This window comes from Hypomesus transpacificus, chromosome 25 (assembly GCF_021917145.1).
Source record: "Hypomesus transpacificus isolate Combined female chromosome 25, fHypTra1, whole genome shotgun sequence".
In the NCBI taxonomy this organism is placed as follows: domain Eukaryota; kingdom Metazoa; phylum Chordata; class Actinopteri; order Osmeriformes; family Osmeridae; genus Hypomesus; species Hypomesus transpacificus.
The window spans coordinates 1,650,902-1,666,460 of NC_061084.1; the positions used below are offsets into that span (position 1 = coordinate 1,650,902).

At 42.0% G+C, this 15,559-nt stretch overlaps 3 protein-coding genes across 3 annotated transcripts; 1 reads left to right on the forward strand and 2 right to left on the reverse strand.

Annotated features, from left to right (window-relative positions):
• The first annotated feature begins 1,785 nt into the window (after nt 1-1,785).
• etnppl (ethanolamine-phosphate phospho-lyase) lies at nt 1,786-10,665 on the forward strand. Its single transcript, XM_047049297.1, has 12 exons — nt 1,786-1,964; nt 2,849-2,967; nt 3,156-3,315; nt 4,117-4,191; nt 4,509-4,602; nt 5,122-5,238; nt 6,221-6,303; nt 6,538-6,763; nt 8,008-8,162; nt 8,805-8,894; nt 9,148-9,278; nt 9,950-10,665. The coding sequence occupies exons 1-12, from the start codon at nt 1,906-1,908 to the stop codon at nt 10,117-10,119; spliced, it is 1,479 nt and encodes a 492-aa protein (XP_046905253.1). The 5' UTR covers nt 1,786-1,905; the 3' UTR covers nt 10,120-10,665.
• A 553-nt stretch (nt 10,666-11,218) lies between these two features.
• Nucleotides 11,219-12,802, reverse strand: ostc (oligosaccharyltransferase complex subunit). The gene is made up of 4 exons (XM_047049049.1): nt 12,560-12,802; nt 12,200-12,293; nt 11,827-12,024; nt 11,219-11,694 (listed from the first exon to the last, which is right to left on the reverse strand). The coding sequence occupies exons 1-4, from the start codon at nt 12,696-12,698 to the stop codon at nt 11,676-11,678; spliced, it is 450 nt and encodes a 149-aa protein (XP_046905005.1). The 5' UTR covers nt 12,699-12,802; the 3' UTR covers nt 11,219-11,675.
• Nucleotides 12,803-13,361: 559 nt separating this feature from the next.
• Nucleotides 13,362-15,149, reverse strand: rpl34 (ribosomal protein L34). The gene is made up of 5 exons (XM_047049060.1): nt 15,110-15,149; nt 14,529-14,600; nt 14,325-14,424; nt 13,781-13,884; nt 13,362-13,485 (listed from the first exon to the last, which is right to left on the reverse strand). The coding sequence occupies exons 2-5, from the start codon at nt 14,591-14,593 to the stop codon at nt 13,401-13,403; spliced, it is 354 nt and encodes a 117-aa protein (XP_046905016.1). The 5' UTR covers nt 14,594-14,600; nt 15,110-15,149; the 3' UTR covers nt 13,362-13,400.
• Nucleotides 15,150-15,559: the final 410 nt, after the last annotated feature.

The following is a 15,559-nucleotide window of genomic DNA, read 5'->3' on the forward strand; positions in this document are numbered from 1 at the left end:
CAACCAGAGTGCAACAATGTTTCTTTATTGTTTTAATGTAACAGTTTTAATGATTTTGTGCATAAACTTTTGTATTTGTCTCACTATTTTAAGTGGTACATTATTTATTTTTGTATTTTGTTCTTAAATAACGATTTTTTGGTTTTTTCAGGCATTCCTTATCACGTGGGGTTAGCTTCTCTAGGTCATGATCCCAGGATATGCTGCTTCTGTCATGTAAGGGAGGCATTACACAAACACATCACACAGTACAATGTGAAGGGTGTTTCTCCTAAGGATCAAATAGATGTATCTATTATTTCAGTGTTTTATTTTCCAATCAAGCCCAAGATCTAAGGCCTTACCCTTAAGCTCTGCACTGATGCATTTGAGTACAGTATGTAGAAGTCTGTAAAGTATGTCATATAAAGTGTTCATATGACAGCATATGTGTTGATGGGCTTGACCATGTGATGTCATCACCTGGCCAACGACATACAGTGAGATGGTTTTTGTCACCTTTCTTTTTTCAGTTCTCACTCTCTCATTTGCTCCCTCCGTCTCTCACTCTCTCGCTCGATTTCTCTCACTTTCTCACAATCTCTCTCTGTCTTTGCATTGAATGTAGCTTGTTCCATGTGAGGTGGATTGTCCTAGTTCAGTAAAAGCACATGCTCATTTGACAAAAAGTGCCATTTGTACTTAGGTTGATGTACTTAGGTATGCAGCGTCCAAAAACAACTTTATAACAAGTCTCACATTTCTGTTAACCACCTTTCATTTCATTGTTCCCACATACACAGTACCACTACAGTGGCAAATAAAAACTATTTTATATGCAATTGTTGATGTTTGCGTTACAGTGATATTGTGTGTGGTGGCCGTTTGTGGGGTCATTTATTTCTGCCTGTTCATACTCACATTTAGAAGATGTTCTGGCATTTCTGAAAACCCATTCTTTGCCATATGGTTTTCTTTCTTATCTTTTTATTCCCACTATTTTTTATGTACAACTTCATTAAGGTACAAAATACTGTAACTTCAGTGATGTGCAGCTAATTTCTTATTTCTATTTGTTTTGGATTTGACCTTTGCTTACAGTAATAAAGGGTCGATTGATTGTCATTTACAGTCATTTTTATTAAAGTTCCTATGAATATATATTTTAATTGTTTGTCATAGAGACTGGTATGGGGGCCACACATAATTCCTTCCTTACACACGTTTGAATCACATTTACACGTAAACTATGGTAAACACACCCTTGATTGGACATCTACTTTCCATCATACATATTTCATTTCATGAGACAACTGATTATTTTCTTGTTAAACTGAATTCCTCTTTTACAGAAATAAGCGTATTCCACACCAGTCCTTCAATGACCTTCAGTTGTTAGTCCACCTAACTGGTACATGAACACATGAACGCATCCCGCCATGGGAGCTCTTATGACACCCGAGCAACATTTTCTTTGCTTTCTTATTCAGTTCATTTCTTTTTCTTGTTGTTTTATTTTCTACTCTGTATATCTGTATCACTCCTTTACACATTTGCAAGTGGCTAATATTTGCATTAAAAGAACTCCTGCACACATATTCTACACACATTATTTCAAAACATTTCACATGACTGTATTGTGGGAGCCAAATAAATGCAGTCATTCAAATTACTTTTAAATTGTCTTAATTGAGTGCTCAGCCCCTTGCTTCTATGAGGTCTACATGTGTCCCATGAAACCGAGTATTCTCCTTGTTTACGTCCAGGGGGCAGCATTGTGAGGCAATGTGCTCGTGTGCGCGTGCCTGTTTGAATAACTGAGACGTGTGCAACTACAGTACATCGCTATAAAGTCATTGTTGCATTGTCCAACAACGCAAGTCTGATGGACATTGGAAACTTTTAACCTTGTAAAAAACAGCCAAGATGACAGCGGAGACTTTTGATAAAAAGAAGACTATAGAACTGAGGAAGAAGCACATTGGGTATGGAATGTACTTTGCTGACTTGACTTATGGTTACGTACAGTCTGTTTAGTAAGGACGATGAAAACAGAACATACAGTTTTGTGATCATGGAATTTGCACATATAGCGTGATCGGAGAAGTTCAGAGAATTAAGTTTTCATATATATATATGAAGGTTTAAAGATTAAAATTCAAGACTAGTAAAAAGTTAGAAATCGCCTTGATAGCGCCTTAACACTATATGTTCAATAAACCTACGCTCTATGATAAACCAGACAGATATTCAACAATAAATCACGATATATAGAAGTTAATAATTGTATTTCCATATCAAACCACAGTAATCTATTCGATATCACAACTATACATTTTAACTAATTGTTTTATTTTAAATAAATAAATGTGTAATTCTAGGCTACTACCAGTGACAGGTACCGGTTGAAAACAAAACAAAGAATACAATTAAATAACAATAATAATAGTATGACAGTAGTGGGCTATCATTCTTTATTGAGCGTGCCTGTATTTGTGAGATTCATCAAATATTGCAGAATGTTACATGGTATTCATCATCGTCAATATGTCGCAAAATTGCAGCTTGTATAACTAGTTGGCTGACCTTTTATATATATTATAGGGTTGGATATCGGGTTGGTTAATCAAATTTTTTTTTTTTCAAAAGAAACTTGCATATTTATTCTTTTAGATTGCTATTAATTTGGCATGTTTGTGTCACGGAGATAATGTTTCGGTCTGCTTGACTTTAAATGAACCGTAAGTGCTCTTTTCCAAAGAAGGGAGTTGCAAGCACAGTCGATTGTACCGGTAGATTAATGACATGCCAATCATTTCTGGTGTTGCTGTATTGTCAATTGCTGCCTATGTGCTTGGTTACATTTCAGTCCGTCATGCAAAGTCTTCTTCAGTCACGATCCGATCAAGATCGTGCGTGCCAGAGGCCAGTACATGTATGATGAGAATGGGGAACGGTACTTGGATTGCATAAACAACGTGGCTCACGGTAACTGACAGTAACTCTATTCAACATAATGGAGGGGTGACCCATAGATGCACACACACGTATGTTGTAGATGTGAACTCATGACTCGTTCACGGTTTGCGTTCACATTCTGGTTGGTAATGGGAGAGGGTATTTCCAACACGATTACATGCGAGGTGTTCTGTACACGTTCATGTCCTGGTTTGTAGTGGGCCACAGCCACCCGGAGGTTGTGAAGGCAGGAGCAGAGCAGATGGCTCTGCTAAACACCAACTCTCGCTTCCTGCACGATAACCTGGTGAACTATGCCCAGAAGCTGCAGACCACGCTGCCTGAAAAGCTCTCTGTCTGCTACTTTGTCAACTCTGGGTACGTCCGGTCTCACCTCCACCTAGGACACCGTTGGTGTTGCCCTCATGCCACCCTACACATTAAAACGTCAGAAAAGATTGAGTATATAATTAAGTCTTCACATATAATTAAGTCTGTCAACACGCAGGATTGGGTGTAAAGACAGATTGGGACGTAGATATGGCTAGGGTAAAGGGTGAGGGTAGCGCATAAAAAAACCACGTAATTTGTAGTCCCTCGGAAAAGCCATCTCACGATTGGCAACAAAAAAAAGCTGTATGAAGCTGATTCTGAAGATGCCTCCACATAAGTAAGAGCAGTCAGTGCTGAAGAAACGAGGAAGTTGAGAAGCAGAGCATATTTCTGATGGGGAAAACAGACAGGAGAAGCCAACCAATTGCAAGGAACCGTGAAGTCACTCCTGCAGTAGATGGCACGTGGCCAGAACTCAGCTGTAAGCTCTGGAATGCGTCCAGACACGCTGTGAGACGCAGACCGCACAGAACTGGTCTAGACAACTCAAAAGTACAGTCTGTGCCAGGATGTTATAGTGCCCTATTCAGAAGGTTTTCTAAAACGTTGTGAACCTCCATACACCCTCAAGGCCCCCAACACATTTTTTTCAGATATTTCAACTTACGTTATTCAGTATATTCACATGAAGTAGGCAAAGTCAGAATGACTGATGATGATGAATCTTCTGTTTCTAAAGGATATTTCAGCACAAAGTGTTTCAGATAGCTCTTGCTTGTGACATGGCCATGACTAAGCTTGTGTATCCTGTGGTTATTAAGTAACTCAATACACTTTGAACTTTAGCTCTGAAGCCAACGACCTCGCTCTTCGACTGGCCTGGCAATACACTGGCCACAAAGACATCATAACACTGGACAAGTAAGTCCCAATTCCTGGCCATTTTTACAGAGGCCATTTTCCTACTGTTCCTTCCAGTGACTTAAAATAAAGTACAAAATTAATTTATCACTTGAATAAGTAAAATACTTACAAATTTGATTCAAAGTTACAAATGAAAAAGACTGAAATACGTGTCTATGGTGTGTGCTTGTCTATGTGTGTGTGTGTGTTTGTGTGTAAAAGTGCTGAAGAGTGGAATAGACTGGAGTTTCCTCGTGATATCACTCGGCTCCCAAGCATTAGTGCAGTCATATTAGGCTCTGACACCCTGCTCAAGCTGTTTCCCATGTCTGCAGTGCGTATCACGGTCACGTGTCATCGCTCATCCACATCAGCCCGTACAAGTTCCACCAGCTGTCAGACGCAGAGCAAAGCCCTTCTGTACATGTGGTGAGTGCACAGTAGAATCAAAACACCATGACCTAAGATGGGTCTGACAGCAGAGACCTGTGTGTATGTGTGTGTTCATTTGTGTGATTTTAATGCACATGTCTTCGGGGGCATGACATTGTTGAAGCTAACTTGTTGAATTGTGCTGAATCATCGTGATGAAGTCTCTATGACAGTTAAACAAACATGGCAATGGAGTTGTTTTGAAAACCTCTCTGGTCTTTTCTCAGATACAAAAAATCTCAAACCTTTTTTAAATGTGTTTTTTACTGGCCTACGCCTTACTGGCCTAAGTCAGTCAACAGTTATAATCCAAACGCCATTGTTGCAATAAACTGTTTCTTCTGTCAATGTAATTCTTGTTTGCAGTCACCTGGAGGCCATTTTGAATAAAGTCTGAAGTAACATCCCATCACATGTTGTTTCTGAACCAATCATGGACATCCCTGGAAGAAGATAGTGTTTCCAGATGGTATGATGGTTAACCTGCCTTTCTGCCCCCCCCCCCTTCCTCCCCAGGCGCAGAGTCCAGACACGTACCGAGGCAAATATAGAGAATCCCACCCAGACCCCGCTACAGCGTACGCCGACAACGTTAAAGACATCATACAAAAGGCCCATGCCAGCGGACATAAGGTACAGTGATAAACTGCACCCAACTTCAGGGGGCTTCAGCTTTGGGATGACTGAGCCTTGCATGACTGTTCGGCCTTCACAATGGAATACGAGATGTTGTTGAGAAATTTCCCAGCGCAAATAAATTTACATTGTAAGGGAGACTTTCGGGTTTCTGGGCTTCCAAAAACCATACAGACCTATGATCCCAGTCTTCTTTGAATTGGACCGCATCATTCTGCGTCCCTTTACTCTCCCATGAACAGGCTTCCCAGTGCATCAAGTTGACACCACTCTCCATGAACCGTCAATAACATTTTCATCTTCCATCCCTTCTTCTCTTTCCTCTTGCCGTCTTCTATCACTGTGTCTCTTGTTTCTCAGGTTGAGGACCAAAGACTGGGGGCTCAATAGGTGACTTTCTCCTGACTACGATTCCTACTGACTACGATTCCCAGGTGCCGCTGCACTGCTTCCCAGCACTGGCCCTCTCACGGGCTTAACCCTCTGTTCCAGGAACTTCCCATCGCCTCCCTCATCGGAAGCAACCAGCTTTGATTACGATGTCTGACCCACCTCAGTGGGCTGTAGTCCCACCCTAGGAAGATAGATGGTGCCACTAACACCTGGTGGATTTGTGTAAAGAAAATCCGGAAGAGGACAGAACAAGCCTCTCTTGTATGATTGCATTATTTTATGTTCCCTTATAACCTTGTTTCCCTTTTTGGACATTGGCGCGTTGCGTAACCTTGTGCACGAAAATACTCTGCGACAGCATCTGTCTCTGCAGTTGTGGGTGTAGGGGGGGGGGGGGGGGGTGGACAGAGCATGCTCATGGACAATGTGAGACTTGTCATTTCCAGATAGAAGGCAGAGAGATCCACAGGTTGTGTATGGAGTTGTGATCTCAGCCATGGACTTTGTCTCTCCGTGTCTCAGTCACTCTTCCAGGGGTGTTAAGTTCTGGGAGTTCTTAAGTCTGACATTCTGTTCTCCTGTCCAGATTGCTGCTTTTATCGCCGAGTCCCTGCAGAGTTGTGGTGGGCAGGTTATCCCCCCTCCGGGCTACTTCCAAAAAGTGGCACAGTATGTACTCAGCACTCACAAACGATCTAACCCTAACATCTAGCACATACTGATAAACATCCTGTGATAAAGATCCCGTGATAAACATCCTGTCCCCCCCACCCACACCCAGGTGGCATATTTAGTACTTGCTAGATTGCAAAAGTTATAGTATCATTACAGCTGACACGACAGGCTCATTTAGAATATTATATCCTGAGTCTGTGTTTGTGTGCAACCTGTTCCCTTTGACAGTCACGTTCGCCAAGCAGGGGGTTTATTCATCGCTGATGAGGTCCAGGTGGGTTTTGGGCGTGTTGGCACCAGCTTCTGGGCCTTCCAGCTGCACGGTGAAGATTTTGTTCCTGATATTGTTACCATGGGTAAACCCATCGGGAACGGGCACCCTATGTCCTGTGTGGTGACGACCAGAGAAGTGGCAGAGGCCTTCCAGTCAACTGGGATGGAATACTTCAACACGGTACAACACAACATTATCACTCTGTATAGCATATACTGTCATTCTATACCATGGACTATCACACTTTGTACTGTCACTCTATACCAGGGGTGTCAAACATACGGCCCGCGGGCCGGAACCGGCCCCCAAGGAGGTTCGATCAGGCCCGCAGGATAATTTGAAAGTGGAAAAAATGCATAAAAGACATGGAATTAATATTTTTAAATCGCTGTAATTCATGGATTATCCGCTAAGGGGCGCACTCTTTCCATCAGAGTAGAAGACAAGCCGCATCACTGAGACAGACTGAAAACAGCAGACGGTATCAATTAATACCTTGGTCTCTACTAGGGATGGGCGAACGATGCCTTGTGAAGCTTTGGTGGTTTCTTCCGGATTGTGCCGGCCCAAAGAGCCGAACTATCGGCGCTTTGAAAATGAACAGCGTCATCTAGCAGCCGTTTAAACTGGCTGAATGAGGGGTAGTGGTTGTCTCCGACGGTAGACTACCCTACGTTATTCAATATTTAATTAAGGCTACATGTGTTCATTTTGATCTGATATTAGTGCTCACACATTAAAATGTTGTGATACATCCGTAGGCCTTTAGAATTATGTCATTTTCTCACAGTAAAAGTTAAAGAATATCGTACGAGATTCACTGGACTGGGGCGCGAACTTGGGATCCCAGATTCGCATTAACAATATGTAACCGTACAACGCTTTAACCAACTACACCACCAAAGAGATCATTACTTGTTAAAGCGGTTGGACGGACTTTATACGATATGGTCTTTATATCAATTAAATTAGATAACACAGAAGAAAGACATGATATTTTGGTTATTTATAGCAGAGTATGGTATAATTTTAATGGTCCGGCCCACTTGACATCTCCCTAGGCCGTATGTGGCCCACGATGCGAAATGAGTTTGACACCCCTGCTCTATACCATAGACCATTACTCTATATGCCATCACTCTGTACCATTTGAAACATCTGGCCTAATCATTATGAGTTTTCCGACTGGCAGTCGTTTCCAAAATGTGTTCATTGGGCTACTAGGGCCCTTTGTATTCAGATATGATGCCCAAATTCCTTTCGACCCCCCCCCCCCCCTGCCCCCAGTCCACCGAACAAGCCCTGTTTGACTTCCATCACATTGTGTCACTGGATCTCTTGGAGAGGGACCAGGACATTTCCATGCCTATATATTGAACAACAGGGGGTCTGTTTGTCTCCGGGTCTGGTCTCGGGTGTCTCAGTTCGGAGGGAACCCAGTGTCCTGTGCCATCGGCCTGGCTGTGCTGGACGTGATCCAGAAAGAGGACCTCCAGAGCAACGCCCTCCGTGTGGGGGCGTACCTGAGCAGGCTGCTGGAGCAGCAGAAGGAGAAGCATGCCCTGGTGGGGGATGTCAGGTACCTGCACACACACACACACACATCCACACACACACATCCACACACACACACACACACACACACACACACATCCACATCCACACACACACACACACACACACACACATCCACATCCACACACACACATCCACACATCCACACACACACACAATGTAGATGCTCAGGCACACAACACACTCACACACTTTTACATACAATACACACACTCAGGCACGCAACATACACACTCACAAATCTACATATAATATATACAGTCAGGCCCAAAACACACACACACACATATTTACTGTACGTACAGTACAGGACGTGTCCACCAAAGAATAAAGAATCACTGTTGTGCACTCACCTAGCAAATTATTTAGCAGATTTATGGTTTTATAATATATAACTGGTTTGGATTTAGCACCGGCATGCCCGAATTAAGCCTGCATGATTTTTATTGACTTGTAGATTATCAAACTAGTACAAGTAGATTATCAAACAGATATCAAGCTAGCACAAAATGTCTTCAAAGCACTAAAGTATAACTGCATTGCAAGTTATGCAACAACAAAAAATGCTGAATGTAGTAGAAACAGAGACAGAGATCAAGTAATTGCGCCTGTTAAGTGGGTCATGATGTGATGTCATGTCTGGTAGGGGCTGTGGACTGTTTGTAGGGGTGGAACTCGTGAGGGACAGGTTGAAGTTGACGCCAGCGACCGCTGAAGCTCAGGAGATCATATACAAGTGAGTGTGTCACTGTTTTTATGTCTCTAAAGGTGAAACAATACATTCCTTTTGGTGAATGTGGGTTGCCAAAGTAATTACTACTTTTAACGTGTTCAAGTTTAAAATGGGGTGGCTTTGGCCTTCTGTAAAGAACGAGTCATTTCTTTGATTGAATATAGAATCCACAAAGGACTCTGGTCTCTGAATAGAAAAACTTGAACAGCGGCGACAGAGTTAATAGTACCGCGGTCGTTGTTTTTGTCGTTTGTAGACTGAAGGAGCAACGCATCCTTCTGAGTGCGGACGGTCCTCACCGCAACGTGCTCAAGTTCAAACCACCCTTGTGCTTCACTGAGGAGGACTGTAACTTTGTGGTGCAGAAGATTGACCAGATTCTCACAGGTACTCTCAAACTCCTAAGTTGTTGTAGAGAAAAGAACAAAGCACCAATCCATCCCGTCTTTCAGCTAGCCTGCTAATGATACCATGACTCAATTCTGTCAGAAGGATGTTACGAAACACCAACCGTTCCTTTTGTTTTTAAGGTTGTAATGTATAGAGGGTGTTGAGCAATCAGCTGTCTTCCCCTTAGAAGACCACCTGCACACTCCTCTCAATGATCTCCCTTAGCAATCCTACACATCCAGACTCAAATCATTCTTAGAATATACAGACACTCCGGTGTGTCGTTGGTTAAGGGCCCGTACCATGTAGGCTAAGGCCTTACTGCAGGGGCTCCGGTTTGATTCACGCCCTGGCCTCTCCCCTACATATCCTGTCACAAACGCAAGAAATGCTGAAATGCTGAAAGCAGAAATGCTGCAAAAAAAACATCTATAAATATTAACATACACCTCTCATTCTCAAAGTTCAATACATTTCAGAGGAAACATTGAACTACGAAAAGTTGGGTCTTAGTTCCATTCAAGCATTCAAACTATTCAAACACTTAACTGTTAAGTGTGTTAACATAGTGACAAAGCTTGTCCGGTTCCTCCAGTTCCTCCAATGGTAGGGCTCAGGAAGGGCTTGTCACTCACTAGGCTGTAATGTGTATGTTTCTTGACATTTAGATCTCGAGAATGCCCTGGATCTACACCTTCCTGGCATGGCAAACATAGAGAATGGAGGCAGTAAAAGGAAGGTTTCCGCTGACGAAAACAGACATCAACCAAATGGAAATGGAACCAACAAGGAGGCCCTTCTGCCTGCCTCCAAGCCGACCAAGAGAATAAGGACATAGAGGAGGAGTCTCACATCATTAGATACTTGAGAAAATGCCATATTGCTCATCCTGCTTTAAATGGATACACAAAGTGCATTAATTAATTAAGTGTTAAAAAAAATATTCACTGCACTTATATTATGCAGTGTCCTCTCAGGTTATTTACATTAGTTGCAGAAGGGCATGAATTAAGACTTGATAATAAGTTTCTCAAATGGTTACAAATAAAACACTATGTAGTAATCCAATGTTTCATGATAGTACTGTATGTGAACTAAAGTGTTATTGACATTGTTGTCTATCAACTCATCCATATCATAATTACTTATGCCAAAACTATAAATGAGTACTAAAATAAAATACATATAATACTGTAACAGTGTGACACGAGAGAAATATGTATTATTATAACTCTAGCCCACTGGATAAGCATGTGTCCCATGCAAGCTGAGGCTTCAATGCTCCAGCACAGCTGGATTCGAATTGGGCTCGGGGCCCTTACCTGCAAGAGCCCCCCCTCCCGTCAAGCTACCTTCACACCATGAAATAAAACATGCTAAAAAACACATTAAGTGGGCTTTCTTTCAATTTTCATGTAACAGATCATGTCTGCTTTCATTGGGACAGAGCAGAGAAGATGAACAAGGAACATGACGTCATGCTGGGGAATGCCTCAAGTAGGATTCAAACCCAGATCCCTGCAGTAAAGCCTCTGCTACATGATACACACACCTAACCAGTGAGCTTCTAGGCACTCACGATGACCCACTGATGTTCCACAAAGATGTCTCCCAGGAGAGATAATCATGCATATAATCGTGTGTACCATGAGCTACCAGGGCCCAACACGGATGACTTCCATTACTTATTGACTACAGATACCTTATTTTGAAGGAAATGACTTAAAGATATGTCTCCTTGTTGTGCCAACTTTCTATCCATGGTAGCAAACCTTTAACAGTATTTTATGTCTATAGGCAGCTTTTATGCTTTGTCTAGCCTACTAAATTTAGGTAAAAGTATGTTAGGATGAAGGGCATAGTGCTAGAATCTGTTTTTTTAACTCAGTATTATTTGCATATGGTGGTGTATAAATAAATATTCATTCAAAAACGTGTAATACATAATTATTTATTACTATTGCCATTTGATTCTGGAAAGAAAATGTTTCCAGTCTTAGTAGAAAAAAGTCACAACATGCTTAAAGGTATTTTCAAGAACATGTCTACAAAACATCAATTGAAAAATTGCTGCAAACCCCACTAACATTTGCTTGGTGGCAATAATAAATTCATTTAAGAAAAGTGCCCACTCCCTAAAACATTGTTGCATCTCAACCGATCACCCAGCTCCCTCTCCTCATCTCCTACAGAATGGTTAAGGACAACAATCTTAAAGGGACATTTAAGTATTATCACCAGGGAGGGAAATCATAGATGCGTTTTCTTGGTGGAGTTCAATGCTTTTTCATTTTTAAACTGTCTGGATTCCATTGAGGCTTAAGACTGTAGCTAAGCCTGAATATACAGCTGCCTGCAGGGTCCACACAACTGCTCCTCGTGTTCGAATCTTCTTCAACCCATCAGATATCCACTGCAGAGACAAAAACAGAACAGATAGGTAAGTGTCTTGTAACAACACAGTCCTGGATGCTGGATCACAGTCTTTACCTCAGATGAGCAGTGACACTGTGGGAAGCCCACCTGTGCAGGGAGAGAGACTTACGGTAGCTTCATCCTCATGAAGACTCTGGCCATGAAGAAGCTCAGGAGCACGCTGACAAATCCGATGAACAACAGCAGGAAGCGGTTGAGTTTGGGGATGTTGGGAGCATTGGAGCGGTCTAGTATGATGAAGCCAAGACCCCCCATTGTAAAGAGAAAGCTGGAGGCCAATCCCTCCATGATATACTGGCCGTTCACTCTGTCAGGGACAGACAGCAGATGATCGTATGAATTAACCATCAGACAGAAACACACCACTCATGTGAATGCAAAACAATGTGTGCGATGTTGGTAATAATAACATGCGTAAGTTACTTATGCACAGCTTCGCCACGAATGAGTAGCTTTGACACATGGTTCTGATGTGACCTTACCTGTATGCTAAAAAGGCAACTGGCCGCTGGTGCCCATGTTCATCGGTCATTGAGCCGACACTGGGTGGTTCCACGATCACATCGTAGATTATTCCTGAGAGTTAGGATAGGAGCAAACATTAGCCGACACTTGTATAGATAGTGTTAAACCTGGGTTGTATCATTCTTCTAACTTTGTACGTTTACGTAAATGTGCATTGCTGAGGCCGGTTCGTTTATTTCGTCAATGCATGTTCACGAAGCCAATTATTTAGTTCCTAGGGCTGTTAATTATCCGGAATCTTGATAAGACATGAGAAGCTACGTAGCAAGATAACCAGCGAGCTTTCTTGTTAATAGTCTGCCGTTGTCGTTGCTTACCTCCAGTGATGAGAAAATAGGACACAATAACGATGGCATAAACCGTCATTGCTGATGGCATGTGGAACCACGAGGGCTTTTTTAGTTTGATGTTTGGGCATTCTAAAACCGCAAACGGTAGACCGTATAATGTCTCCATTTTTGCAATATTTTTCTTGGTTAGCACTTAGGGCTACGGTGGTCAGTATAAAGTAGATAGGTCGACGTGTCCAGGAAGTTAAGAAGGAGACACCTAAATACCATCAAAAACTCTACACAGCCTCCTCTAGTGGCAACATTTGGTCTAGCTGAGAATAAACACAGGTCCCAATCATGTTTGCACTCTAACTCATAATTAACTGGAACTAGCACTTTTGTCCATGGTGCAGCCGGTGATTTCAACATCGGTTAGATGATTCGGTGACATACAGAAACACAGATCCAGAATTATAGTATAATAGTGAAGTACCAGTGATGCAGCTAGTGAAGCTATCGGTTAGTTGATAAAAGTAGTGTCCGTTGCAGCCTTAAGATTACTATGATCACCACAGTTTAAGGGTAATGATCATAAAAACACCCAGCGTTAAGGTTCTTTGGAGGGTTGAATTATTTTGTAGTTTATCATCAACATACCATTGATTAATAGAGTTTAAACCACTTCAGAAAGTTTCTGAATCGCATACACCAAATGTGTAACCCCATTCTCAAAACCCCTCACCATTAATGCAATTAGCTGCTGTAACATGTCCACAACCAGTATTTTTTGCAGTTTATTATACATTTTACTGCACTTATATAAACACTGAAAGTCAGGACAAAGTACTATTTCCATGTCTTTTATTGTCGCAGTACAAATACACATTTACTTAGATTTCTGGCTCTGTGCCTGAGCCTTCAGCACCTTGACAACGATCTTCTGCTCCTCAATCAGGAAGGCACGCTTGATCCTAAGAGACAAAACTAATGTTAGATTCTTTACATGACATTTATGCACATGACAATTAAGGTTTATAGATTATACTGTCTACATTGGTTAAAATCTGTATCAATGGGCTAGTTTTGGATTATACTTGCTACTTGGTATAACCTGCTTATAGATGCAACTTTAATGAAAGACCTACACGTACAGTTACTTCATGTGAGAAACATCTTGCTATGACTGCAGGACCAACATTTCCAGTTTAAACTCCACTCTGAAAACAGGCTTTGTCCCCCCAGTTAAAATATTCAGACGAGATTTACCTGTCGCGCACACACTTCGCGCACATAGATCCTCCATAGGCTCTGCTGACGTGCTTCTTAGTCTTGGAGAGCCTCATCAGGACCTGGGGTCTGACTGCACGGATCTACACAACAAACAAGGTGGTCAAAATACACACCACACAAAATACAAACCACACAAAATACCCCCAATAAATCCTGTAGAGACACCCATCAACACTAGGTTTGCATGCTTAGCTACAAAAGGTATTAGGCATCACTTGCTCAATTAGCTATGCAGTCTTGACACCAGTGATGATGTAGATGGATAGTCAGTGCCACAGTCTGAAAATCACTAACAATAATAATTGGCAAGAAGCTAATGGGAGGAAGGAGTGATCCAATAAACCAACACGCAAATTAGGTCCCCAACTACGGATTCTAATGCTGAAAACGGGTCCCCCAAACAGCAGCCCCCGACGCTGTACATCCTTTCAGTTATGACGTCCTACTCTGCACTAATAGGTAGTTCTAATATGTCTATGGTGCTGCCAAGTGTTGATAGTAGCAGAATGATGATGCTTACTCCGCGTAGTCTTCCTGGGCAGATGCCGCATGCCGACTTGGGAGCCTTGCCCACTTTCTTGGTGTACAAGTAAACGATGCGGTTACCGGGAGTCCGGGACCTGCAAAACCCCAACAACATGAATTCCCAAGCTGATCAGTGACCAAACTGAACAAGGAATGAATGTCATCAGAACTACAAAACAATAGCTAGCAAGCTGCTTACAGTCTGGTCTTGTTGGAGGCGGTGTTGTAGGATAACCTACGACGGTAAGTCAGGCGTTGAACCATCTTGAACCTAGAAAAACAAGTTGACGCTGTTCAGAACGACACATAGCACGAATAAAACAAGCAAACTAGACTTGCTTCTAAGCATGCATAGTTTGAAAAGCTATTGGACATATCAGCCTCGTTACAATGAACGGGAGTTTGCTTGAACGTACGCCGTACATACACGTATATTTCTATTATATAATTAAATATGTATTGCAGTAGCATGCGTACTTCCTGATGTATATGCCTTAATAACTGCTGAAATGGACACGAAATTTTACAACTAACATTTGGAACTACGCTTGCTTTCCTGCCATGTACTACGCTACCGGTTAGCATTACAGCCTTCATTGGCCGATATTGGGACATCACATCAGTGAAAAACGACCGAATAACAAAATATACCAATCCAACGATTTACAATTGATTTAATGTTATGTTGTTCATCTCGGAAATACTGTAAGATGTGATAATCATGAAGATTGCAATAGATTATATGATTTACTTTGGGAGAGTAATGCTAGGACGCCATACCTGTTTTCACCGAGACCGGAAGAGGAAGGGCAAACTACAGCGTCAAATTTAAAGTAACGTTAACAGTGGCTATAGCAGGGTAAATCGACTGCCATCTAGTGGTTATTTGGTAATTTCCCTCTACAAAACACGTTGGGTTTGAGTAATTGCAGTATATTTATTTATGCAGGCTTCTTTTGCGCTAAAAGTGAAAATGTCCTTCTGTAATGAAAGCAATTAAGTGGACCAGCATGTCTCTTAGCTGTTGTGTTTGGTTGATTCAGTTCCTCATCACACATTGAGGTACATTCAATTTTGTGTAGCCTACCACAGCAGTCCCTCAGTGTATGATTGATTAACTAACAACTGAGCCGCAGTGTTGAGTCATGGAGATTCTAGAAGAACCAAAGACAGTGACTTGGCACACCAGGATTCTAATGATTGGTTATTACTGTAAAGTACTGACGGGAA

Coding starts and splice junctions, on each gene's coding strand:
- etnppl (XM_047049297.1), top strand. CDS start 1,906: ATGACAGCGGAGACTTTTGATAAAAAGAAGACTATAGAACTGAGGAAG. Junction 1,965..2,848: donor CTGAGGAAGAAGCACATTGG/GTATGGAATGTA, acceptor GTTACATTTCAG/TCCGTCATGCAAAGTCTTCT. Junction 6,304..6,537: donor TACTTCCAAAAAGTGGCACA/GTATGTACTCAG, acceptor TCCCTTTGACAG/TCACGTTCGCCAAGCAGGGG.
- ostc (XM_047049049.1), bottom strand. CDS start 12,698: ATGGAGACATTATACGGTCTACCGTTTGCGGTTTTAGAATGCCCAAAC. Junction 12,294..12,559: donor CTATTTTCTCATCACTGGAG/GTAAGCAACGAC, acceptor CCTAACTCTCAG/GAATAATCTACGATGTGATC. Junction 12,025..12,199: donor GTTGCCTTTTTAGCATACAG/GTAAGGTCACAT, acceptor TGTCCCTGACAG/AGTGAACGGCCAGTATATCA.
- rpl34 (XM_047049060.1), bottom strand. CDS start 14,593: ATGGTTCAACGCCTGACTTACCGTCGTAGGTTATCCTACAACACCGCC. Junction 14,425..14,528: donor GCCTCCAACAAGACCAGACT/GTAAGCAGCTTG, acceptor GGGGTTTTGCAG/GTCCCGGACTCCCGGTAACC. Junction 13,885..14,324: donor GCCCAGGAAGACTACGCGGA/GTAAGCATCATC, acceptor TTTGTTGTGTAG/ATCCGTGCAGTCAGACCCCA.